At 43.6% G+C, this 25429-nt stretch overlaps 1 protein-coding gene across 1 annotated transcript in view; it reads left to right on the top strand.

Moving 5' to 3' along the window:
- The window catches only part of MALRD1 (MAM and LDL receptor class A domain containing 1), a 612799-nt gene that overhangs the window by 249290 nt on the left and 338080 nt on the right, over nt 1-25429 (top strand). Inside the window, exon 21 of the mRNA XM_088478591.1 lies at nt 12647-12803. Within this exon, the coding sequence (XP_088334717.1) occupies nt 12647-12803 (157 nt within the window). The remainder of the gene's footprint in view (nt 1-12646; nt 12804-25429) is intronic.

Here is a 25429-nt window from a genome sequence, read left to right as displayed (position 1 = left end):
GTCAGTGGAGAGATTCCGGCTCTGTTAGAGCCAAAATCTCTCTGGGGCTTGCGGCCACGAGACCCTACCACAAGGGTCTCGTCGCAAGCTCGATGGTCGCGATGGTCTTGACCATCGCGACCATCATCATGGCCGCTCGCTGTAGCTGTGGGTGGTCACCCACAGCTATGCGAGCGGCCAGGAGGCCATTCTAAGAAAAAAAAGCCTGGCCCTGATTCAGGGCGAGCGCTCTGTCAGAGTGAGCGGGTCTGAATCAGGCCCTTTGTGCGCACGTTTGCAATGTCCCGATGGATAAGGAAGCCATTGTGCAACCATTTATCGCTGCTGAGCAGTCGGTATAGAGTCTTATTCACAAGACTCGGTAAGCACAATTTTTCAGGGCCCGGCTATAGATTTGTCTATCTCCTGCAGTTAGATTTGTTGGACCTTTTGCTATATTAGTTCTAATTTCAGGTAATCGATTAACAAAATCTTTTATTTCTACTTCTATGTTTCGCTCCACGCACATGATTGATATTTAACCGTGTCGTAAATGTCGTATTCACATAGGATTAATTGATGCTTAGCAGAAACAGGTGGCTAATGTATCAGCAATGTCTAAGCTGCGCTCGATTACTGCTGCAGTCACACACGGGCAAATAATGAGGTTTGAAAATCGGTTAAGTAGCACTTGTGTACTCAAAGCTGTATTATGGTAAAAAAAAAAAACCCTAATAATTCCAGTTTACACTTGTTCAGAGTAGGGGTGTGCACCGGCCACTTTTCGGGTTTTGAGATTTGGTTTTGGATCTGGCTCTTTCTTCGTGTTTTGGATCTGGATTGGTTTTGCCAAAACCACCCTTCCGTGTTTTGGGTTCTGGGTTTTGTGTTTTGGATCTGTATTTTTTTTTTAAAAAGCATAAAAACAGCTAAAATCACAGAATTTGTAGGTTTTTCTGCTCCTATGCTATTATTAACCTCAATAACCTTAATTTCCACTAATTTCTATTCTATTCTGAACACCTCACAATAGTGTTTTTATGTCCAAAAGGTTGCACCGAGGTAGCTGGATGACTATGCTAAGCGACACGAGTGGGCGGCACAAACACGTGACCCATCTAGGCATGATACTGCAGTGGCAGACAGGATGGCAGTTTGAAAAACTAGGCCCCAAACTGTACATAATGCAAAGAAAAAAAAGAGGTGCAAGATGGAATTGTCCTTGGGCCCTCCCACCCACCCTTATGTTGTATAAACAGGACATGCACACTTTAACAAACCAATCATTTCAGCGCCAGGGTCTGCCACACAACTGTGGCTGAAATGATTGGTTCGTTTGGGCCCCCACAAAACAAGCTGGCAATTAATCTGTCCCTGCACAAACTGGCTCTATGGAGGCAAGATGTCGTCCTCATCCTCCTCATCCACCGATTCCTCACCCTCTTCAGTGTGTACATCCTCATCCTCACAAAGTATTAACTCGTCCCCACTTGAATCCACCACCACAGGTCCTTCTGTACGTTCTGGAGGCTGGTCTCCCTGGAAGAGCTGATAATTCATTTTGATGAACATCATCTTCTCCACATTCTGTGGAAGCAACCTCCTACGCCTTCGCTGACAAGGTTCCCGGCTGCACTAAACACTCTTTCGGAGTACACACTGGAGGGGGGGCAACTCAGGTAAAATAAAGCCAGTTTGTACAGGGGCCTCCAAATTGCCTCTTTTTCCTGCCAGTACAGGTACGGACTGTCTGACATGCCTACTTGGATGCTGTCACCGATGTAATCCTCCACCATTCTGTCAATGGTGACAGTATCATATGCAGTGACAGTAGACATGTCAGAAATTGTTGCCAGGTCCTTCAGTCTGGACCAGATGTCCAAACTTGGTCCTGCCTGCCCTGCATCACCGCCAGTGGGTTGCTTAGGATACCTAAGTTTTTTCCTGGCAGCCCCAGTTGCGGGAAAAATGAAGAAGGAACTGTTGACGTGTCACGTTCCGCTTCAGCTGACAGTGTGTTCACCAGCAGGTCTTTGCACCTCTGCAGGCTTGTGTCGGCCGGAAAGAGAGACACCACATAGGCTTTAAACCTAGGATCGAGCATGGTGGCCAAAATGTAGTGGTCTGATTTCAACAGATTGACCACCCTGGAATCCTGGCAAAGCGAATGAAGGGCTTCATCCACAAGTCCCACATGCCGAGCGGAATCGCTCCGTCTTAGCTCCTCCTTCACTTTCTCCAGCTGCTTCTGCAAAAGCCTGATGAGGGGAATGACCTGACTCAAGCTGGCTGTGTCTGAACTGACTTCACGTGTGGCAAGTTCGAAGGGCTGGAGAACCTTGCACAACACGGAAATCATTCTCCACTGTGCTTGAGTCAGGTGCATACCCCCTCCTTTGCCTATGTCATAGGTGGATGTATAGGCTTGTATGGCCTTTTGCTGCTCCTCCATCCTCTGAAGCATATAGAGGGTTGAGTTCCACCGCGTCACAACCTCTTGCTTCAGGTGATGGCGGGGCAGGTTCAAGAGTGTTTGCTGGCGCTCCAGTCTTCGGCACGCAGTCACTGAATGGCGAAAGTGGCCAGAAATTTTTCGGGCCACCCAAAGCGTTTCCTGCACGCCCCTGTCGCTTTTCAGAAAATTCTGCACCACCAAGTTTATTGTGTGAGCAAAACATGGGACGTGCTGGAATTTGCCCAGATGTAATGCCCGCACAATATTGGTGGCGTTGTCAGATATCACAAATCCCCAGGAGAGTCTAAGTGGGGTAAGCCACTGGGCGATGATTTCCCTCAGTTTCTCTAAGAGGTTGTCGGCGGTGTGCCTCTTACTGAAACCGGTTATACACAGCGTAGCCTGCCTTGGAACGAGCTGGCGTTTCTGAGATGCTGCTACTGGTGACGCTGCTGCTGTTGCTGCATAAGGTGATACATCTACCCAGTGGGCTGTCACAGTCATATAGTCCTTAGTCTGCCCTGTTCCACTTGTCCACATGTCCGTGGTTAAGTGGACATTGTGTACAACGGCATTTTTCAGGACACTGAGGACACTTTTTCTGATGTTTCTGTACAGTCTCGGTATCGCCTGCCTAGTGAAGTGGAATCTAGACGGGATTTGGAACCGGGGACACACTACCTCCATCAATTGTCTAAATCCCACTGCACTAATGGCGGATATCGGACGCACGTCTAACACCAACATAGCAGTCAAGGCCTCAGTTATACGTTTTGCTTCAGGATGACTGCTGTCGTACTTCATCCTCCTCGCTAAGGACTGTTGGAGGGTCAATTGTTTAGTAAAAGTAGTGGTGTTCCTACTTCCTCTCTGGGATGATGAACGACTCCCAGCAGCAGCAACAGCAGCAGCGGCAGCAGTAGGCGTAGCAATGCAGGATCCTCCGGAGGAATCCCGGATAGGAGAGTCAGTCATGCCAGTGACATGGCCTGCAGGACTACTTCCGATCCTGACTAAGGAGGAAATTGACGAGGAGGGAGTTGACGGTGTGGTTTGCAGGCGCTTGGATACAACAGGACAACGGGATTTAGGTGTCCCTGGATTGCTTACGGTCTTAGCCAAAGTTTCTGAACTTGACAGTAACTTTTTATGAATGCGCTGCAGGTGCCGTATAAGGGAGGATGTTCCTAGGTGGTTGACGTCCCTACCCCTACTTATTTCACCTTTACATATGGTACATATGGCAAGACAGTTGTTGTCCGGATTTGGATAGAAATATTGCCAGACCAAAGAGGTGGAATGTTTGGTCTTCTGCCCAGGCATGACCGTGATGGGCTTTTTCATCCCACGGACAACAACTGTCTCCCCTGGAGCCTGATTTAAACAAACCACATCACCATCAGAATCCTCCTCGCCAACTTCCTCCTCAGCGCCAGCTACACCAGTATCCTCATCCTGTTGTACTTCAACAGTGACATCTTCAATTTGCATATCAGCAAGTGGACTGTGGGTGCCACTTTCAGCACTTGCAGGGGGCGTGCAAATGGTGGACAGAGCCACCTCTTCCCGTCCAGTGCTGGGAAGGTCAGGCATCGCAACCACCACCACACTTGGACTCTCCTTGGGGATTTGTGATATCTTCTTAGAAAGCACAGTTCTTCGCTGTGCTTTTGCCAGCTTAACTCTTTGGATTTTTTTAGTGGGAGGAGGGCTTCCATCGTCATATGAAGCTGAACCACTCGTCATGAACATACTAGGGATCGACCTTAGCCGTTCCTTGCCACTCCGTGTCGTAAATGGCATATTGGCAAGTTTACGTTTCTCTTCAGCTGATTTAAATGTTTTTTTCAAGGTCATTTTCCTGAACTTTGTCATTTGGGATTGTATGTGCCCTCTATTATGACATTGGGCATCGGCCTTGGCAGACGACGTTGATGGCATGTTATCGTCTATGTCATGACTAGTGGCAGCAGCTTCAGCACTAGGAGGAAGTGGTTCTTGATCTTTCTCTATTTAATTTTTATCGGAGAAAGTTTGGTCCTCCATTTATGTTATATCGATTTGATATATACGTGCGGCTAAACACAGAAAATATTTTTTTATTTTTGCTGGAGAGTAGTGCACTTTGTGGGTTACACCAGCCTTTAAGAAATGAGCCAGCCGGCTCTTTACTTATGGGACACAGGCGCACGCTTGGCGCTGCTCCTTTGTTGATGCACGTGCGGCTACTGCGCACACAATTCACAAACACAGAAAATATATATTTTTTTGGATTGGAGTGTACTTTGGGGATTACAGCACCCTTTAACGGTCAAGCCAGCTGGCCCTTTACTTATGACAGAGGCGCACGCTTGGCACTACTTTGTTGATGCACGTGCGGCTACTGCGCACACAATTCACAAACACAGAAAATATTTTTTTTTTTGGTTTGGACTGGAGTGTACTTTGGGGGTTACAGCACCCTTTAACGGTCAAGCCAGCCGGCCCTTTACTTATGACACAGGCGCACGCTTGGCACTACTTTGTTGATGCACGTGCGGCTACTGCGCACACAATTCACAAACACAGAAAATATTTTTTTTTTTGGTTTGGACTGGAGTGTACTTTGGGGGTTACAGCACCCTTTAACGGTCAAGCCAGCCGGCCCTTTACTTATGACACAGGCGCACGCTTGGCACTACTTTGTTGATGCACGTGCGGCTACTGCACACACAATTCACAAACACAGAAAAAATATATTTTTTTCTAGCACTTGGGGGGAGCACCCCTGACGGACAGAGCACCCCCTGGACAACACTACAGCACCCCTTTAGGACTGGGCCACTGCACAGGACTTTGGAGTGGACACAGCCCCTATGGACAACTGACTGCACAACACAGTCCAGCCAGCCCCTATGGACTGTGAAGTAGTGGACACAGCCCCTATGGACAACAGCAGCACAGCACAACACAGCCAGCCCCTATGGACTTTGAAGTAGTGGACACAGCCCCTATGGATAACAGCAGCACAGCGCAGCACAGCACAGCACAACACTACTCTGCACTACACTACACTACACAGCCCAGCCAGCCCTAACTCCCACCCTCCCTCTTCACTGTCCACAGCCGAGTGAGAAAATGGCGCCGACGCGGGTACCTTATATAGGATCCAAAACCCGCGAGACCCGGAAGGCGGGATGATGACGTTTTGCCTCGATTTCAGATCCGAGTCAGGCGGGAAAAGTCAAGCCTGACTCGGATCTGACTCGGATCGGGGGGGCTCGGGGGGGTTCGGATTTCAGAAATCCGAACCCGCTCACCCCTAGTTCAGAGTGATATTTGTTAGGGCAACTTTTAGAATTTGTAGCAAAAAAAAAAAACATTTCAAAAGAATTTAAAATAAATAAATAAATAACTTTACTGTATGACCTTTCTCGCCAAGAAATTCTGAAGTATGTAAAAACTTGAGACTTGCCAAAAATTTTCTACACTCTAGGTAGGACGAGCAAAATGGCTGAATCACTTTCACCCTTCCTTATCTTACTGTATCGAGAACTTTCATTGCAGATTTTAGAGGCTGTGAACAGAAATACACAATGGGCCTGATTCAGAGCCGCTCGTAAGCGGCAGTACGCTCGCTCTGAGCGATGTTTGCCCAACTGCGCATGCGTACGGATCGTAATACGCATGCGCGAACCAGTCAGTGTGGCCGAAAATCGTTTGTTCGCTAAATAGCGAATGCCTGCTATTTTGAGTGACAGGAGGAGGCGTATGTGGGTGGTAACAGGGGAAGGTGCTTGAAAACGGGGAGTGGAGATCCGAACGCAGGCGTGCTTAAAGGTCAAAACGGGCATTTTATGGGTGTGCATAATTAAAACAGCAGCGTCACTGAACACGTCACTAGGTTATTTTATAGCCAGAACTGCTCGCAAGATTGTGGTAGCAAAAACCAACCACAAGAATAGCGAGCAGCTCATACGCTGGTCGATGTACTCGATTAATCTAATAAATAGCGGACATGACGTAGGATGCGAGTGGCCAGGGGGCGTATTTATCCAAAAAACGACCGCAAGTTTTGTTCGCTCGTTCAGACCTAGAGACGTGAACAGACCACAAAGAGCGAACGGTTCATTTGAATAGCCACCCCTATTTTTTGGACGAGCGAGCGCTAATTGCGTCCGGCTCTGAATCAGGCCCAATGTCTGAGTGGTTTGGTATGCCATTGAAGGCAACAGCACATTGTATGAGTCAACTTATAATGTAATATTTTATTAAACAATGGAAAAAATGCAGAATATGTTGGTATTAATAGTAATAATAATATTAATAATTATATGACTCAGGAGAGGAACAATGTATAATCATTGTGTATAACAGGAAAAACTAGAGGATGGGCCGACAACCCTGAACCACCTTCATAAGGGCCCAGCTCAGCTCTCCTCAGGATTTATGAGGTCTGGTGCATACATATGCTCCATTTCAGAGATCACTGCCCCAGAGCCAGAAGGGATGCGGTTAAATTACCGCCGCCCGGGAAATGCCGGCTGTCAGAATCCTGACGGTTCAAGGCCGGCCCAGGACTAAAGATAGGCATCGAAATGCTGATGCCTATCTTTAGCCCCATGCCGAAATTGCGACGCTTGGCATCGTGAACGAGGTCAGACAGGTTGTAGCCGCGGAGGGGGGAGGGTTAGTTTTAGACACCCCCTGGGAGATTTTGGGTTAGGTACCCCTCAGGAAAGATTAGGGTCAGGCTAGGGGAAGGAGGGGTTAGGCACCCCCTGGGGGAGGTTAGGGATAGCCCCCCCCCGGTGAGTTAGGTTTAGGGTGCAGGAAGGGGGAGTTAGCTTTAGGCACCCCTGGGGGGAGGATAGGGTTAGGCACCACCCAGGAGGGTTAGCTTTAGTGTGTGGGAAGTGGGGTTAGGTTTTAGGCACCCCTGGGGGGGACTTAGGGTTAGGCACCACCCCGAGAGTTTTAGGGTTAAGCACCACCAAGGGAGGGTTAGGGATGAGGGTGGAGAGGGGAGGGTTACAATACTTACCGACCTCTGTTGGGATGTCCTCCCATCGGGGTTCCGGCATCTGGATGAGAACTGATGGCTAATCAGCCATCAGTATTTCATACCAATTCCAAGCCAGAATATCCACTAAGCAATACAGCTTCTGTCCCAGTTTACTTTGTACAGTTGCACTTTCACCATACTTGTCTACTGTCTCAGAATGTCCAGGAGTCACCGACCCATATCTCGCACATTTCCTAGTGAAAGGTGTGTGACATGGGTCAGGATGATGCATTTCCAGGTGAAATGCGTCATACCTTAGCGATGCCGCTCGCAGCAAAGATTTCTGTGCAAAGTGATTGACATTCAGGGAACGTTTAGGGACCGTTATAGGGAGTGGCGGTAAAAACACAGGTGTGTCACCACTTTTTTGGGGTGTGTCCCAGCCTACTACTGCAATTCCATATGCAAAAAACATGGCGCCAGCATCTCAGTTCCTGCGGACATTCTGCTCAACCATAATGTTACTCAGATGGTTGATTATGGAAGTATCTGCGAGCACCGCTGCGTATGTAAATGCATTTGCTCAGATCTCCTAAGCCGGCAGTGGGCATCTCTATACATTTCCATGCGGCTACAGCTTTAGCATATTTCCACGCAGCAGCTGCGTACGGGATCACGATGCGATTGCATTAGCGTCCACATCTGAATCAGGCCCCATTATCCTACCTAAGGGCCTGATTCAGCACGGATCGCAATTCTGCCATCGCACTCACCCACGCGTAGCGGAAACATGCAAATGAATGCGACTCACTCATAAAGCCGCCCACTTCCCATTACATCCGCAAGTCAGTGCTGAATCAGGCCCTGTGATCTGTGTTGAATCAGGCCCTAAAAACACTACAGGCTAGCGTCTAACTTTTTGCCAAGCTGCATTGTGTCTGTGTACTGAACACATTCTTTAAATATCCCTGTGTAAACATTGTATGCATTGTATAAATCAGTTTACGTCATAAAATATCTAATTACTTTCATTGCTCTGTATGTAATTCCCTCTTCCTGCATCTTTATGATCAAGGGAAACAACTCTTAGGTGTCAGTCACTAAAATGTATTTAAATGCTTTGCTTTTACTGATGCTACAGTCAATGAGCCCAGTAATGAATTGCATTAGTCAGTAAACAGAGTAATAAATCACTTGAATGTCATTCAGTTTCATTTCCCTAATGAGTAATCAGCATGCAGTATTTTGGGGTAATCTGGCATGTGCTTCGATGTCTGTAATGAATGCTGCCAGTAAGAACAAGCCTGCCAATCCTACACATCCCTTCATTTATTTACACTATAGTCCTCAATGAGAACGCATGTGTAGATCAATGCCATTCTGAATGCCTGAGTGCTAAATGATCCCCAAGTTCCCAGTTAAAACTACAGACACAGTTGGGGAGATTGACCCAAGCTTCGATAAATCTCCCCCACAGATACAACTGACACACAGGGCCTGATTCAGACCCGCTCGCGAGTGCTATGCGCTCGCAAGCGGGTCGATGGTGGCAAACCATCGCTCCGGGTCTCGTACCAAAGAGGGCGTGCTGTCGATGTAGAGTGACAGCACGCCCCCTTTGGTGGGCAGACTGGGGGCGCGGCTGCCCAGACGGAGGCGTTCCCATGGGAACGCCTACCGTCTGGGGCCGGCCCCACTGACATCACGGGAGTGCTTTCAGCTCTGTTAAAGCCGAAAGCTCTCTGGGGCTTGCGGCAACGAGACCCTGCAACAAGGGTCTCGTCGCAAGCCCGATGGTAGTGTGGGTTGGTCACCCACAGCTATGCGAGCGGCCAGGAGGCCGCTCTAAAAAACAAGAAGGCCGGCCCTGATTCAGAGCGAGCGCTCTGTCAGAGCGTCCGGCTCTGAATCGGGCCCACAATCCAATCCCTTTTTGATGTGTGCTGGAATTTACTCACCCAGGAATAGGGACAGAAACTCTGATAATCCTCAATATGTGAGGAAACATCATGTCAAAGATCTTTTGTGGTCTTAAATAAATTATTTAAATCAACATATATGCACTCTCAAGGAACACTATATTGAAACATTCTATATTAATTTAATTATACAATAATATACTGTCTGACAAAGTTTGTAAAAGAAGATGCACTTCAGATTCACTTTATTTGTCCTGCCATGAAAATGTAGCGACTGACTATTTATGATTTATAAATGTATATTTTTAGGACAAATAATTATAGAATAAAGTGAATATATACTGTGTATATATATATATATATATATATATATATATATACAGTATATTGTGGTGAGAAGGGTGGTCTCTCACCTGAATTGCCCACATTCTGGTGGGATAAGCTCCCTCCAAGGGAGAGGAAAACAAGACCAGCACATTCTGCAGTTACAATATAAGTTTGGAACTCCTTGTTTTCCAGGTCGCCCAGAGCCAGCAGGAAGTCAGCGGCACAGGAAGGGTTTAAAACTCTCACACACCTGTTGCTCATTGCTCCTGATGCTGGACAATCTGGCCAGGCGATAGGCTGGGGGTGGTGGTTAGCATTAGGGTGCCAGGACCTGGAGGGTCCACAGACATTAGTATAACATGAATGCTGAGACATTTACTTTTAAGTTGTTTGCTTATTTTTCTGTTATGTGCCTGTGTTTGTCCAGGCCTATGCTCACGTTTGCTAAGGTGCAGTGTCTGCTACCATTAAAAAGACACTGCTTCACCAAGTACCTGCCTGTCTGCAGTCCTCATTTCAACACCCCGTGTTACAATATATACAATATATTTATATATACACTGTATATGGGTCATTCCATGAAATATAAGAAACACTACATGAAAATTATATTGTATTACTGCAGGTGCCAAGACATTTTCAACTTCATTTCTTTCTACTGATGAACTTAATGTAACTGTAACAGTGACTTCAGATAATGTAGTTAATGTTGGTGACTGGTTCTATGTTGAATATGATGGAAAGAGTTACCCAGGTGAGATTAAGGACATCAGGGATGGTGAATACTTACTGAGCACAATGGAGCAAGCTGGCAGCAACTGGAAATGGCCATCATCACCAGATGAAATATTTTCTACATTGATTAATTCACATGGATTCTACAGGTTTGAGTAATTTGTATCAGAGCCCTTTGACTGGGGATATAAATGTAACATGAGTCACATTCATATTTAACATGAGTCACGATGTCAAAACTGATTTTAAGTATAGTCTGGTTATCATTATGGTTTTTTGTGTGTGTCAATTATAAGTTTAGGGTCTTATAAGTAGCTAGTGTAACAATCATTGTAAAAATAATTAGGAGGTTAGGTTTAAATAAATATATAAGTCCCCTCAGTTTCTATGTCTAGTCTGTTGTAACATGTGTCGTGTAAATATACACAATAAAATGTAACTACTAAGAGTGTACATTTTTCTCTGCTTCTAATCATTAATTATGACGACCTACCCTTATATTATTATCATATTTTTAAAAGGTTAAATTTCAGCTTCATTTGTGTGTGTGGTGCATTTAAACTTCTAAACATTAACATGAAATGTAACGCGAGTCACATGGAATGACCCATATACAATTGTGATGAATTGGACCTTTTTAATGAACATTCATTTACAGTATGTTCTGTGATACTTATTCTATGATTGGCTTTACAGTACAGAACCACGGAATGTCACATATTTAAATGTAGTACGCCCAATGCTAACCCCTTCCTAAACAATGTCTGAGATCATACACATCTATGGGCAATAGGACCCAAAAACACTTAGTTATACATATGGACTGACTTTGCACACTAATCAATTTGTTAGTTAACAGTTATCACATAAGCATTTTAAAGAGTTAACATAGCATGCAAAGAGTTAATAGTCAAGTTTATAACAAGGTTAGCATAATCAGGGAAGATTCTTTAGTGTAACAAGGACGACACTTATTACATTTTTTATTTAATAAACCAAGGTACAGTTCATGGGATATATAATAATAAATATAAAACATAACAAATGACATACACAACTACAAAATACATACTGTAGTCATAAACAGAAAAAGGATAAAAATTAAAGATATATAACAATTAGGGAATTTAGGGGGAGATTTAATAAAACTTGTAAAGATATAAAATTGAAGGTAAATAGCACCAACCAATCAGCTCCTGACTGTCATTTTTCAAACACAGCCTGTAAAGTGACAGTTAGGAGCTGGTTAGTGCTATTTATCTCCAATTTTATCTCTCTCCAAGCTTTATTAACTCTCCCCCTTAATGTGTATGCTGAGAACAAGCAGGAAACAGAAATGGATAGTTCTTTCAACTTAATCGAGTCTCCAGAGCTGACCAATTGCCATTTTATCTATGGGGTTTAGAAACTTTTCCCCCGGACATGAATTCAGGGGGCAGTGCAGGGGGCTATGCGGGGGAGTAAATGTCCACTGGGTGTTAACCAAATTGGGTCAAGCAATACATCATAGAAACATAACTTCCCAATCAATGCATTGAGCAATAATGTCCTGCACATTTTCATATAAACAAATGACACTTTTATGGCATTTCAGAAAATACGTGATGATTGCATGTTCCCTATATGTCAGTTAGTTATTATGATTCATATATTATATATATATTATACATGTCTGATTTTGTGACATAACTTTGTCAAGCAATTTTCCCAAATCCTTGCTTTTAAGTTTCTTATTTATTTTGATAACTGCACAAAAAAAAATGAGTTTTGTGTATTTACACTGAATGACATCTCTTTGTTTGTTCCATCAGACTAGGAGGAAATGGATTTGAAATTCACAGACCAGTGGCTGTATGGCCAATTAGCAAAGATATGTTTAACTAATTACCTTACCTCTTGCTCCCCTTTGAAATGGCTAGTTAGGGACAGAAGGACAAGAGCCTGTGATCACTTTTGTTGATCGTGATAATGTTAATTTAGTTTTGTGATTTGAGATTTATTAGCATTCTCTTAATTCTCTTAACTCCTGAATTCCTGGAAGCAAGTGAAAAGACTCTATTAGTTGCAAAGGAATAATTTATTACTGGCCATATTTGTTATATAGGTGCTGGCTTGGGGATGACATGCTCCTTTGCTGGCCCTGTCATCTGGCTTTTAGCTTCTATTCATGTAAACCTCCAGAAACCTCTATTCTGACCGAGCAAATAAAACAACTGTATTACTGACTATACAACCTTAAATTTACAGATCCACAGACGAAGGTTGGTACTTATATGCGGACAGTTCCAATGGAGAATTTGGTCATACAACTGTTATCATGACTCCAGTTATTTCCAATACTGGACCCAAGTGCAAGCTGACGTTTTGGACCTACATGAATGGTGCAACTGTAGGGTCATTACAGGTTGGTAAATACAAGAAGTATTTTATAAAAAAAAGCTTTAAAACTATATGTTTTTTTTTTAAAAAGCAATACATTTATCCTGTTGCTAAGCTGTCCTTAATTACTGTGGTTGACATGACCTTTCCTCAGTTCTGTACTGAGCCTTGCACCTGTTGCAGATCCATTTCCTGGTGTTTGTTCCAATGTGTTTCAGTTTGAGGTTAGATCTAATTATTGATATAATAAACAAGTTGTGTAGTAAGTAGTGTGACCTATCTGACTGTAGGATGTTAGACTGTAAGCTCTCACAAGCAGGGCTATCTTCCCTCATGTGCTATACCTTCCCTCATTTATATCATATCCCAGGAGTGGAGAGTAGGTGTGGACCAATGCGTTTTACTCTGCACACCCAGCATGTTTTGTAAATTATACCCAATCATTTTAAGGTTTAATTCCTGTTTAGAAGAGTAGGCCAGGGTAGTAAATTCTTTGCCTTTGGTCTAAAATGATTATTGTGTGTCAGATAAAAATGCTGCATGTTACATTCCCTGTGGTGTGTTTGTAGTGAAGCCATGATAGGGTTAACATAAGGCTAACATTTATTATTATTATTATTATTATTATTATTATTATCGTTTATTAAAATGGCGCCACAAGTGTTCTGCAGCGCCTTACAAAGTACATAAACAAAAAAGTGACTGACAGTACAATACAATACAATGCAGGACAAGGACATGGATAATATATATTGCTACATTGGTGACCAGAACATCCAAATAAGCAACAGAGCATATGCAACCAAGTCTTCGGTGCCCTATTGGGAAGTAATAAGTAGATGAAAATAAAGTGAGGAGAAGAACTAGAGGGTAGAGTGCCCTGCTCACAAGAGCTTACATTCTAAAGGGGAGGGGCAGACAAACAGGCATGACACAGACGGGGTAGACAGGGAGGAAGGAACATGTAGAAGCAAGATATGATAAGAGCTGGAAGGCTTTGATGAAGTAGTGGGTCTTGAGAGCCCATTTGAAGGATTGTGGAGAGTCTGATGGGGAGAGGGAGAGCGTTCCAAAGGTGGGGAGCAGCACAGGCAAAATATTGGAAGTGGGAGTAGAAAGAAGTAATGAGTTGGCATGAGAGGCGGCGTGCATTTGTTGAATGAAGAGGGTGCGCAGGAGAGTGAAGGGAAATTAGGTCAGAGATGTAAATGGGAGAGGAATAGGTGAGGGATTTGTAAACAAGTGTGAGTACCTTGAATTGGGTTCTGAAGAGGAAGGGGAGCCAGTGGAGAGCTTGTAGGAGAGGGGAGGCAGATGTAGAGCATTTGGAGAGAAAGATGAGTCAAGCGGCAGCATTGAGGAGAGAGATGGGAGTTGGGGAGGCCAGATAGGAGGAGGTTACAGTAGTCCAATCTGGAGATGACCAGTGAGTGTATTAGGGTTTTAGCAGCATCCTGGGTGAGAGGGTCTGATCCTGGAAATATTTTTGAGATGGAAACAACAGGACTTTGAGAGGTTCTGGATATGTGGTTTGAAGGAGATGGAGGAGTCCAGGATAACTCCAAGACAGCACACTCTGGGGCTAGAGGAGATAGTTGTGCCATCAATTGATTAAGAAATAGCGGGAAGTGAGGTTATGTGGGAGGGTGGGAAGATGATCAGCATAGAGATGATAATGGAGGTTAAAAGAGTTGATGAGTTCACCTAGAGAAGATGTATAGAGGGAGAATAGGAGAGGTCCAAAAACAGAACCTTGGGGAACCCCTACTGTAAGAGGATGTGGGGGGGAAGAGGAGTCATTAGAAAAGATAGAGAAGGATCGGTCAGAGAGGTAGGAAGACAGCCAGGAGGCGGCAATGTCACGTAGACCAAGGGAGTGAAGGATTTGCAGCAGGAGAGGGTGGTCCATGGTGTTGAAAGCAGCAGAGAGGTCAAGGAGAATGAGCAGAGAGTAGTGGCCCTTGGATTTGGCAGCAAGGAGGTCGTTGCTGACTTTTGTGAGGGCAGTTTCAGTGGAGTGGAGAGAACGGAAGCCAGACTGAGAAGGGTCAAGGAGGGAGTGGGAGGAAAGAAAGGTGGTTTATCAAGAAGCTTTGTACACTGCAGCGGCATCTGCCTTTTGATAAAAAAAGACAACTATAATATTAGGCTTTGCATTTGCCAGGTAATATTTAGCACAACCTAGAAATCTGGAAAGCAATCAACACATAACTAGGGATGTACAATCCTAATGAGACCAAGACAAAAGCAAACACTAATTATGCACCAAACGGTTCTGCACATATGTTACATTAAATCAAGGTTGTGCCAATTAAAACAGTCACATTATGCTCATAAAAGTTCACTGTAAACATTCATACGCAATGATTGATGTTGTGTATCATATCCTTGTATGTCTATGATTATTATCTTAATTTGATATAAATTGACCTGAAAAAGTAATTGAAAGTCAAATCAACATTCACTTGTTCCATAAAAGCAATCAACAGCTGGTCTCTCTGCTGGTAAGGTTTTTTGAAAAGGGAAAAGGATTATAATAAAGTAAACCAATAGGAAGTCATACAAATAAAGTATGCACTACTATATGGTACTGTTCTTTCTAAACAGCGGTGTGGAAATAATAGTTTAAAATTGTAAAAAAATGTTTAAAAAATGTGCAGGGTTATACTGTACAGTAGATGCTTAATGCATCTGAAAGGGACTCTCATTAGATTAAATAAGGTCCCCAAACTTTTTTGAATCAAGGTGCCGTAGAATATTAGCATTTTTTAATGGCACCCCTAGGTCAAAAGTTTTATAATGAGAAAGTCAGAAAAAAATATTAAATTAAGTAAATTGTGCTTACTTGTCATTGTTAGGTTCAGTTATGTAGTGGTGGACAGAGCAGTGTTTTTGTTTGTCCACATGGGCGTAGGAATGGGGGGTGGAAAGGGGGCTGCCTGCCCCCCCCAAACATGTTAAAAGAGCAGCGCCCACAGGGACGGTCAGGGGCTGTGCTGTATAGCAATAGGCTGCACGGCCCCTGTACCACATGGAGGAGGTGTAATGTACGGTCTTTAAGTTTGAACAACTGCACATTACACTTCCTCTGTGTGGTACAGGGGCCGTGTAGCCTGTTTCTATAAAGCACAGCTCCGGCCTGAGTCTGAGCATCCGCGGCCACCGCTCAGCGGCACAGGTAAGAGAGAGGGAGGGAGGCGAAGAAGTAGAATGGAGGAGGAAGGAGAGGTGAGATTGGGGAAGGCAGGCACCGGAACGATATTATGTTGCCCACTCCAACATAAAATCGTTCCGATGCCCCTGTTTGACCACACATTTTATGACTGGCAGCCACCAGCATTGGTGTTGCCTATAACATTGACCAGATATAATTTCCAGTATCACTACTGTGGAACCACCGGAGCAGCCTTCAGACAATCCTGGCAGGTATCCTGCAGTCTGTGCCACTAATCCCAGGATGTTCCAATCAGTGCTGCACTTATCAGTGCTGATGGTCCCTCCCCCTCCACGCGATATAATGGCATCATGTGCCCAACGTCATGATTTAAGGAGCTAAGGGGGTTGGGTCGGCATAGGGCTCTATTTAGCCCTGGTACGGCGCTGACTGGAAATACTCTGTACTGCTGTTAAAATTCTGATGTGTCGATTGGCTACATGTTGTTCTATTCGCAGATGCTTCATATTCCGCTTGTTTGTGTGTAGGGATGGGAGAACTTGTAGCAATATCTTGATGTTAGGCCGTAGTGCAAAGTTTTGGTGATATAGGTCCTGTTCTGAGTCGCACTCAACTTTTTATGTGGCCGCATCAAACAATTATTCGGATACTATGCATGTGTCCTGGCCTGCATATGCATTATTCTGTGTTGTAGACATCTCAGCCTTTTCACAGCCGCCCCTAAATGGGCGTTTCTGAGTGTCAACTGGGTGGCAGTAATGAGAATGCGCTCAAGAGACCGTTTTGTAGGTGTGTCGTGGGCATGTAGTTAGAGTTATTCACTATTTTGAGTAGTGCTTATCAGTGGTGGCTTCAGAGGTGGGGCTACAGCACAGTCCAAAATTCAAATAGGGGAGCCACACCAACTCCCAGTGATGTTTGGCAGCATTTGGGGTGGCAGTTGGTGTGGCTCCCCTATTTGAATTTGAACTTTGCTGCAGCCCCACCTCTGGAGCGGCCACTGGTGCTTATGCATTGTGGATGCCAATTTCAGATAGCATCTTGCAGCTTGCATTTGTTAGGTGTATGTGCTGATAATGATGACTGCTGTTCTCACGTACAGATAAAAGTGGGGTGATTGCAAAGATGCATAGGCATTAGGATGTGCATATAGTGACATTAGCACTCCATTTGCAATTCATTCACATTCAGAATAGAGATGAGTAGGTCCGGTTCGCCGAGAACCAGAACCATCCGAACATAGAGGATCTGAGCAGGATCCGAGTCAGCCTCGGGTTTTCCCGCCTGACCCAGAATCAAAAATGAGGCAAAATGTCATCTTCCTGCTGTTGGTTTTGTGTGGGTTTTGGAATCTATAAAGGTCCCCGATCATTGGCGCCATTTCAATCCAGCTGTGGAGAGTGTTAGTGAACGAACTGTGCTCTGTCCATCCATCAAGGGGCTGTTGTGTCTTGCAGGGGTGCTCTGCTCTGCAGGGCCGTTGAGAGCCTGGCCGGGCTCGGGTAATGGAGGGGGCGTGGTCTAATCACGGGAGGCGTGACCACACCCCCTTGAAAAAATAAGCGCTGTAAACCCCCAGAGCCCAGTGCTAAGCAGGAGAGGGGGCGCGATCAGTGTGATCGCTCCCCCCCACAGCCATAGGAGACTGCTCCGGCTGCTGCAGCTGCCGCGAGCAGTCTCACACAGCAGCCCAGCACAAGCTGTGTGCTGAGCTGCTGTGAGGGAGGGGGGGCGATGCCGGACCCGGGCCCCAACAGGCCCCTCTAGCAAGCCCGGGCCCGGGTAAACTGTACCCGCTCCCCCCCCATCTCTAGGCGCCCATGCTGCTCTGTCAGTCTAGGGGTGCCCTGTCTGTCCATCAAGGGGCTGCTGTATCTTCCAGGGGTGCTCTGTCCATCCATTAAAGGGCTGCTGTGTACTTCATAGGTGCTCTGTTGGTCTAAGGGTGCTCTGGGTGCTCTGTCCATCCAAGGGTGCCCAGTGTAAATAAATAAAAGCTAAAAATATAATTTAAAAAAATTATAATTTTATTTTTGTGATGCTGTCCTCCAGTGTACTATATTATAAAAAATTTTTACTGTGACGCTGCCGGTCAGACCGCAGTGTAATATTCATATTATTGTGATACATATTCATTGTATTGTGACACTGTAATTGGTATCCCAATTTCATCCAAATATTGTGACACTGTAAGTGGAAGTGCAGTGTAAAATTCATACACATACTGTGACTCTGTAAGTGGTACCACAATTACATCCAAGTATTGTGACACTATAAGTGGAAGCGCAGTGTAATATTCATGATGTATTGTGACACTGTAAATGACACCCCAATTTCATCCAAGTATTGTGACACTGTAAGTGGTAGCACAGTGTAATATTATTCATACAAGTATTGTGACACTGTTGGTCAGTAATACCGCAGTGTAATATTCATAAAAATATTGTGACGCTGTAAGTGTAATATTTAAAATTTGTACAAATTGACTTGTGTGTGCTCTACCCCACTTCATTTGTGTTTGTTGCTAAGGAGAACAATCAGTTGAGAGGAGAGCAGGAACCACATACTAGTGCTGGAGCTGCTGCCAGTGCCACCAGTCATGACGTTACTAGTGTGTCTAAGTCATCTACTAAAGCCGATGTCCAAGGGCATACAGGGCTTAAGTCAAGGCATCAAAACTCATAGAAGCAACTTTTTACACAAGTAAAGAAAAAAACATCAAAGAGAAAGTTAACAGAAAAAAATGGGAGAACCTGCGCTGGATACCAGATAAAATTTGATATGTCTAATCTCATAGATATAGTAGGGTCTTTATGTCAAACAATGTATAAACCATGAATAGCATAATAGCAATCACTGATTAAAGAATCAATGTAAAGTAGTAGGTTAATAGTATGAACATATAAGAGGTATATGGCTGGGATTGAAAAGTAACATTTAATGTTGTACACTGGGCAGCAGATAAAATTTCAATAAACATCAGAAATAAAAAACATCAGAAATAAAAAATGAGTCCAATAAAAATACTGTATCCTAGATATGAGTATTGGTATTAAAATCCAAAGTGTGGTAATCAAAGTGAGATGTTAGTCACTGATCCTTAGTGGTGTTCCTGATTAATGTCCAGCAAGTATAATTACCAGCTAATATAGCAGCATCGCATCCCACTGGGTAAGTGTCCTGAATGATGTGGAAATGGAGTGGTCGCTGGAGTTTCAAAGGAATGATGCCGGCCTGGAGGTCCACAATAAAATTCACAGATAGGGTAGGTGTTGTTAGCCAGGTGATAGTCGTGTTTCACTGTGTAAAGCTCACAGCTTCCTCAATAGCTAAGGGAAAGTTAGCTGCAGAAAGACATGAAATTGGCAATATGCCTTTCACCACACAAAATGGCAAGGAAATGCCTTGGCCTATATTTATGACTGGTGGTTCTGCCTCTTAAGATGATGTAAGCCCTTCTCCCTGTAGAAGTGTAAAAAAATGAAAATCGTTACAAATCCCTGAGGAGAGTCTAAGTGTGTCGGAGGGTGCCATGTGTGAGCCTGACCTTTCCAATACTGTACTCAAAGAGGAGCCTCCTTCCACCACTTGTGCTTCGTCTGCAAATGTGGGGATGAGCAGCACAAGTGAACATGCTGACATAGAAATCAAGGATGCTTCTGTGGGAGTGCCCCAGGATGAAAAGGATATATGTGTAGCTGATGCTAATAAGGATGTTGATGATGAGGATGCTGATGATGAGGATGCTGTTGATGTTACTTGGGTAAATCAGGCACCAGTGGAAACAGTTGTTGCCCATTATAAGGAAAAGCCCATTGTCATGCCTGGGCAGAAGACAAAAAATCCACTTCTTATGTGTGGAATAATTTCTACTCAAATCCGAACAACAATTGGCAAGCCATCTGTACCCATTGTAAAGCAAGAGTAAGTAGAGGTAGGGACCTTAACCATCTAGGAAACTCCTCCCTGTTACTTCATTTGCAGCAAATTCATGGAACATTTTTGGGAAAATCAGAAATTGGTGCTAAAATAATAACAACAGACAGTCCAGCATCAGTTAGCTCCCTTCACCCAGCTAGTTCTCAGCACCTGCAATCTCCACTGCCAACACCTTTGTAATCAATATCCTCACTAATGATCAGAGTAAGTTCTGCATCCAGGATAAGGCTAGGTGACTCCTTCCTTATCCAGTATTCCTCAGAAGAATCCTTGAGCGCTAGGCCTGCTGTTGCTGCTGGGGGTGAATCTTCATTCCATAAAGACCCCAAGAACACTGCTATTAGTAGTAGTTTAATAAAACAATTGACTGTTAAACAATACTTTAATAAAGGAAGGAAGTATAACAGCTGTCACCCAGTTTCACAGCGGATCACTGACGCCATAACGGTTGTGCTGTATTACATGGTGAAATAATAGCAATTGGGCATGATAGTGTGGAGGAAGTGCAAAAGGAGGATGAGTGGGATATTTGTGTCTTATCTGATGCTAATGAGGATGTTGTTTGTGTAAATCAACCACCAGTGGCAGCAGTTCTTGCTCATGATAAAAAGAAAGATATTGTCATGCCTGGGCATAAGAACAGAAAAGCCAGGTTTTGGGTGTGGAATTATTTTAACCCAAGCCCTCACAGCAGTTGTGAAAGCATTTGTACCATTATGTTAGTAGAGGTAGTGACGTGAACCATCTAGGCACCTTCTCCCTGTTACGTCATTTGTAACACACGCAATCTCCACCACCAACACTCTCTCATCAACCTTCTCCTTAATGATTGGAGGTAGTCCTTCCAAAAAACTGTTTTATGGGGTCTCAAACAAACCAAGGACTTCAGCCACAAAAGTGTCAGTCGTTGTCGCTGAGGTGCTTAGTTTCTTAAACTGTGCATGTCCTTTTTAATATCCAACAGAGTGGTGGGAGAGCCCAAGGACAATTCCATTTTGCACAATTTGGGTCATTGGTGACTGACATTTTTATAGTTTATTAAACTACCATGCTGTCTGCCACTGCTGTGTGGCAATGTTTCATAGATGTAATATATTTTTTTAAACTGCCGTGTGTTTGTGCCACTGCTCTGCCGCTTGCTTTAGCCAGCCAGTTCGCTGCAGCCTATGGCCTATATTGGTGGAAAATAGTAAAAACAATATTGTGAGCTGTGAGGTGGTTAAAATTGACTGGAAATGCCTGAAAATTATTGTTATTAAGGTTAATAATATTGCAGGAACAAGAGCAGGCCCAACTTATGTGATTTTAGCTGTTTTTATCATTTAATAAAAATACAGATGCAAAACCCAAGCACGGAATGGCGGTTTTGCAAAACCAAATCCAGATCCAAAACCTCGAAGGAGATACAGATAAAAAACCAAAACACGGAGGTTGGTACACATCTCTAATTCAGAACTGTATATGACTCAGAATCAAACCCACCATTTTCAAGTTCCACTTTTGCTTTGCCATTCTATACTGTAGTTAAATGAAGCTGGGATGATAATGATCATTTTTCTATGCAGTGTCATTGAATTAGGAGTGGGAAAACTTAAAGCTAAATTCCCACAGTGAAATATGAAAAATATCAGGACCAAATGCAGAATGAGAATACTTTGCAGTTTGGAACATCTGAATCATCTCTATCTGTGTCATCAGTTTTGAAAAATGAATGTAAGATTAGGTCTTCATTTGGTCACAAGACCAAGTGACACCCTACTTCAGCTTGTGGAGTGCCTGGCTGGGACCACACCCTACAGCATGAAACGGTGCCCTCAGAATGCGCCTGGTCGGTGCCCAGCTACCTGGCTGCTTCTGACATGGCCATTGGCATATTTATAATGGGTGCAGGGTGTGCAGTTCATATTGGCCTCTGGGTCCAGAGGGACCCTCAGCCAGATACTACATGACACTTTGGCCGGCAAGTGGGCCCTCTACAGTTAGTGCCATCACTACAGTGATAACTTGGGAAAGATGGTGCCATGCATTTGAAGCAAAGACTCTAGCATTGTATCAGAACCTTTGATAACGTCTGGTATGTGCCATCTTCCCAGATATCACTGGGAAGATGTCTCCGGCCTCCCAAAGTATGGGGGGGGGGCACTGCACAAAGAAGATGGGGGCTATTCCACACGCCCACCTCCTGGGCTTTAATACACCCCTGGTCATGACATCACATGTTCTGAGGGTGTGGGTCTGGTTGTCTGGACAAATTGCAGACCCTGCTATGCCCCTTCTTCAAAGTTAATGCAGGCCTCCTCCTCTCCGGTAGCTCAGTAGTCTCTTTGCACCAGAGTCTACTGGGCATGCGTAGGTCTCCGGGAACATGGCGCCCGCGCCTTGTTTCTGGGGTCTTCACTTCTGTACATGCGCAAGTCACCGGGAAAATGAGCGCCGTGCCATTTTCCGGTGATTAATGTCAGAGGAACTGGCCGATGCGGGACTCCAGCGAGGTAAGTACACTAATTATATGGGTACAGGGTGTGCGGTCTAGGCCCCCCTGGACCCAGGGGGCCTATGTGCATTGCACACCCTGCACCCATTATAGATACACCACTGGATAAAGAGTATGACTGAGTAGCCACCACTCAACAATCAAGCCATAATGCACCCATTGAACATCACCAGGCACTATATGCAATAAACTTGAAGAAGACTTGCAGGTAAGTGGTACAACAAAAGCTATTTCATCAAAACTTTATGAAATTGCCATATAAGTTATAATCACTGTAATATGTAACAAATAAAACATTAGTGTTTTATGCTTTACTGTGATCTTTTTGTTTCTGAATCTTTGGGCTATATATCAAAATCATACAGTATTCAGAAGATATATCCCACCAATATATCATCAAACTCACACAGTTCAATTGCTTTGTTAGGTCGATCTATCACTAGAAATTCTCATTACAAAATGCTGCTCCAAAATCTCTAATAATTTTACTTCATTTCAGATAAAGAATAAGAAGATTACACTTTTTTTGTAAAAAAAGAAGATACCAAACTAACTATCTGAAACGCTAATCTCACAGTATATTACCATGAATGATTACACTCACATCTAGTGCAATTTATGACTGGGTCGAAATTATTTTACAAAGTATACTTTCTCTTTATCAGTGTAGTGAATAGAAGAATAATGGCATTATATTAGAAAACACAATTTGTCTAGAAGCCATTTGTCAAGCACTAAATAAACCATTTTGTAGAACAGAATAATTGGATTTAGATGTTATTTTTTTTGTTCTTGTTAGTTGTGTATTTTTTATTAGTAGATAGAAATAGGTAAAGGCGCAGTATAGAGATAAAATGCAGATTTATCCATATAGTGTTCTTTAGACTAAATTATTTGGGTAGCCACCAGGAACAAATTGCTTTTTACGGAATGTCACTGACGCCTTGAAATGGCCACTAAAACTAAAATTTGAGGCATTTTAAATAATAGAGCTGCTATTAACATTTACCAATAAAGATGTAAATGTTTCAGGATCTTATCAAAATGTAAGTTATTCCCGATAAGGCTGTATTAATGGAGGAAGCCTGTTTCCTATTGCAACAAGTATTTCAGAGCAAACATCAGCGATAAAAGAGGAAGTACAGTAACTTGGAAAGAGATACAGACTGATAAGAAGGTTACTGTATGTCCAGGATCAAGTACCATAGCTATTGTTGTGGTAAGGGAATATATACATATCAGTGATGTGCGGTGAGGTGTGACACAGCCTTTCCTGTAATACTTACTGTAGGTAAACTTCAAAGTTTTGACTATAAAAATTATAAGAAAAATGTAAGAAAATATTATAAATATCTTCTTTGTATTATTCTAATAATTTTTATAGTCAAAACTGTATGCAGGTGAGGCACTGCCTCCCCTATCTACCTTTTCCACACATCCCTGATCTAAACACACCAAATTTACATCACTATATACTGCTGCACCGTTGTATAATGCCCACATGAAGCCTCGGGTTCATATATGTACCTGCAAATCTAGCTCTGATACTAGCCAATGCCTCCCCAGCCATTTACCTCACCGCACGTCACTGACATATAATATATATATATATATAGAGAGAGAGAGAGAGAGAGAGAGAGATATTGGACAGCACTCTAGGCTTCCAAACCAAAATAAACAGACTCGCTCACTGAAAGTTCAAACTTTGCAGTGAGCGAGTCTGTTTATTTTGGTTTGGAAGCCTACAGTGCCGTCCAGTATCTCTATTGTTTGGGAAAGGCACCGGGCGACGACGTTCTCTACAATGGGGGTGCCGAGCATCCAGAGAAAATATATATATATATATATATATATATATATATATATGTGTGCACACAAGGCAGCACTCCACGGATTTCACATACAGCGTAAAAGAGCCACTTCCAGACTCCAACTTAGCATATATATATATACATGGTATTTGTGATGGTACAACGTGACTGTTCTTATTGGAAAACTGTATGTTAGGCTTAATGCCCTACAGAATATTTCATCCTTATATATAATGGTAAAACTAATTCAGTGGAAAGGCTCTGGCCTGTAGTAAGCAGAGGATGAGTTTGTTTACCTTCGTCATAGATCTTTCTTGATCTCAACTCCCTATTGACCATTTGTCTTTGAAATTTGATATCCCATTTTATCTGCCATCGTGATCTCGGAGTGTTGGGTAAATCAAATCCTGGTTCCTTGTTTCCCGGCCCCCAGCCGTTTTCTTTACGGCAGGGGTCTTTAACCTTGGCCCTCCAGCTGCTATGGAACTACACATCCCAGCATGCGCTGCCATAGTTTTAGCATGCTGTTATATCAAAAAGGTGGCAGTGCATGCTGGGATGTGTAGTTCCACAGCAGCTGTAGGGCCAAGGTTGAAGACCCCTGCTTTACGGGATGCCTGTGGTTATGTATAAAAGTCCAGTTGTTGACCAAGATGAAGCCTGTTGGTGCCATTAATTCACAATCGCTCAGCTGCAGGATCATAGTCTTAGCTATGCCAGGTGTTAGGATGGTCAGGCAATAATATAATATATAAGCTGCTATTGGTCATCTAATGACCACACCTTCCAGCATCTCCGACAATGATCCTGTTGATATTGTTAGGAGGTTTTACAGCCACAGACACAATGATATCTGGTTACTATGGGGTCTATTTACTAAGTCTTGGATGGAGATAGAGCATACAGAGATAAAGTACCAGCCAATCAGCTCCTAACTGTCATTTTTCAAACACAGCCTGTGACATGGCAGTTAAAGCTGACTGGCTGGTACTTTATCTCCATTCACTTTATCTCCATCCAAGGCTTAGTAAATAGACTCTGGTAATGCTGTGTGTGTGACCAGTGTAGAAAAAGGACCATGGTAGCTAGGCCTCAGAGGTTTGTCAATAGGTTTCTATGGGATAAATATGTGTCTGGTTCAGCTGGGTATGAACGTGCTCTTGATAAATCTTAAAACAAATACGAAAAAATTATAATAATAATAATAATAACGCCACATAATTTGGGTAAAT

The sequence above is a fragment of the Taudactylus pleione genome, unplaced genomic scaffold, assembly GCF_031769625.1.
Source record: "Taudactylus pleione unplaced genomic scaffold, aTauple2 ptg000216l, whole genome shotgun sequence".
NCBI classification, from domain to species: domain Eukaryota; kingdom Metazoa; phylum Chordata; class Amphibia; order Anura; family Myobatrachidae; genus Taudactylus; species Taudactylus pleione.
Note: the sequence above shows the minus strand (reverse complement) of the source record. Positions and strands in the feature narration are given on the sequence as shown.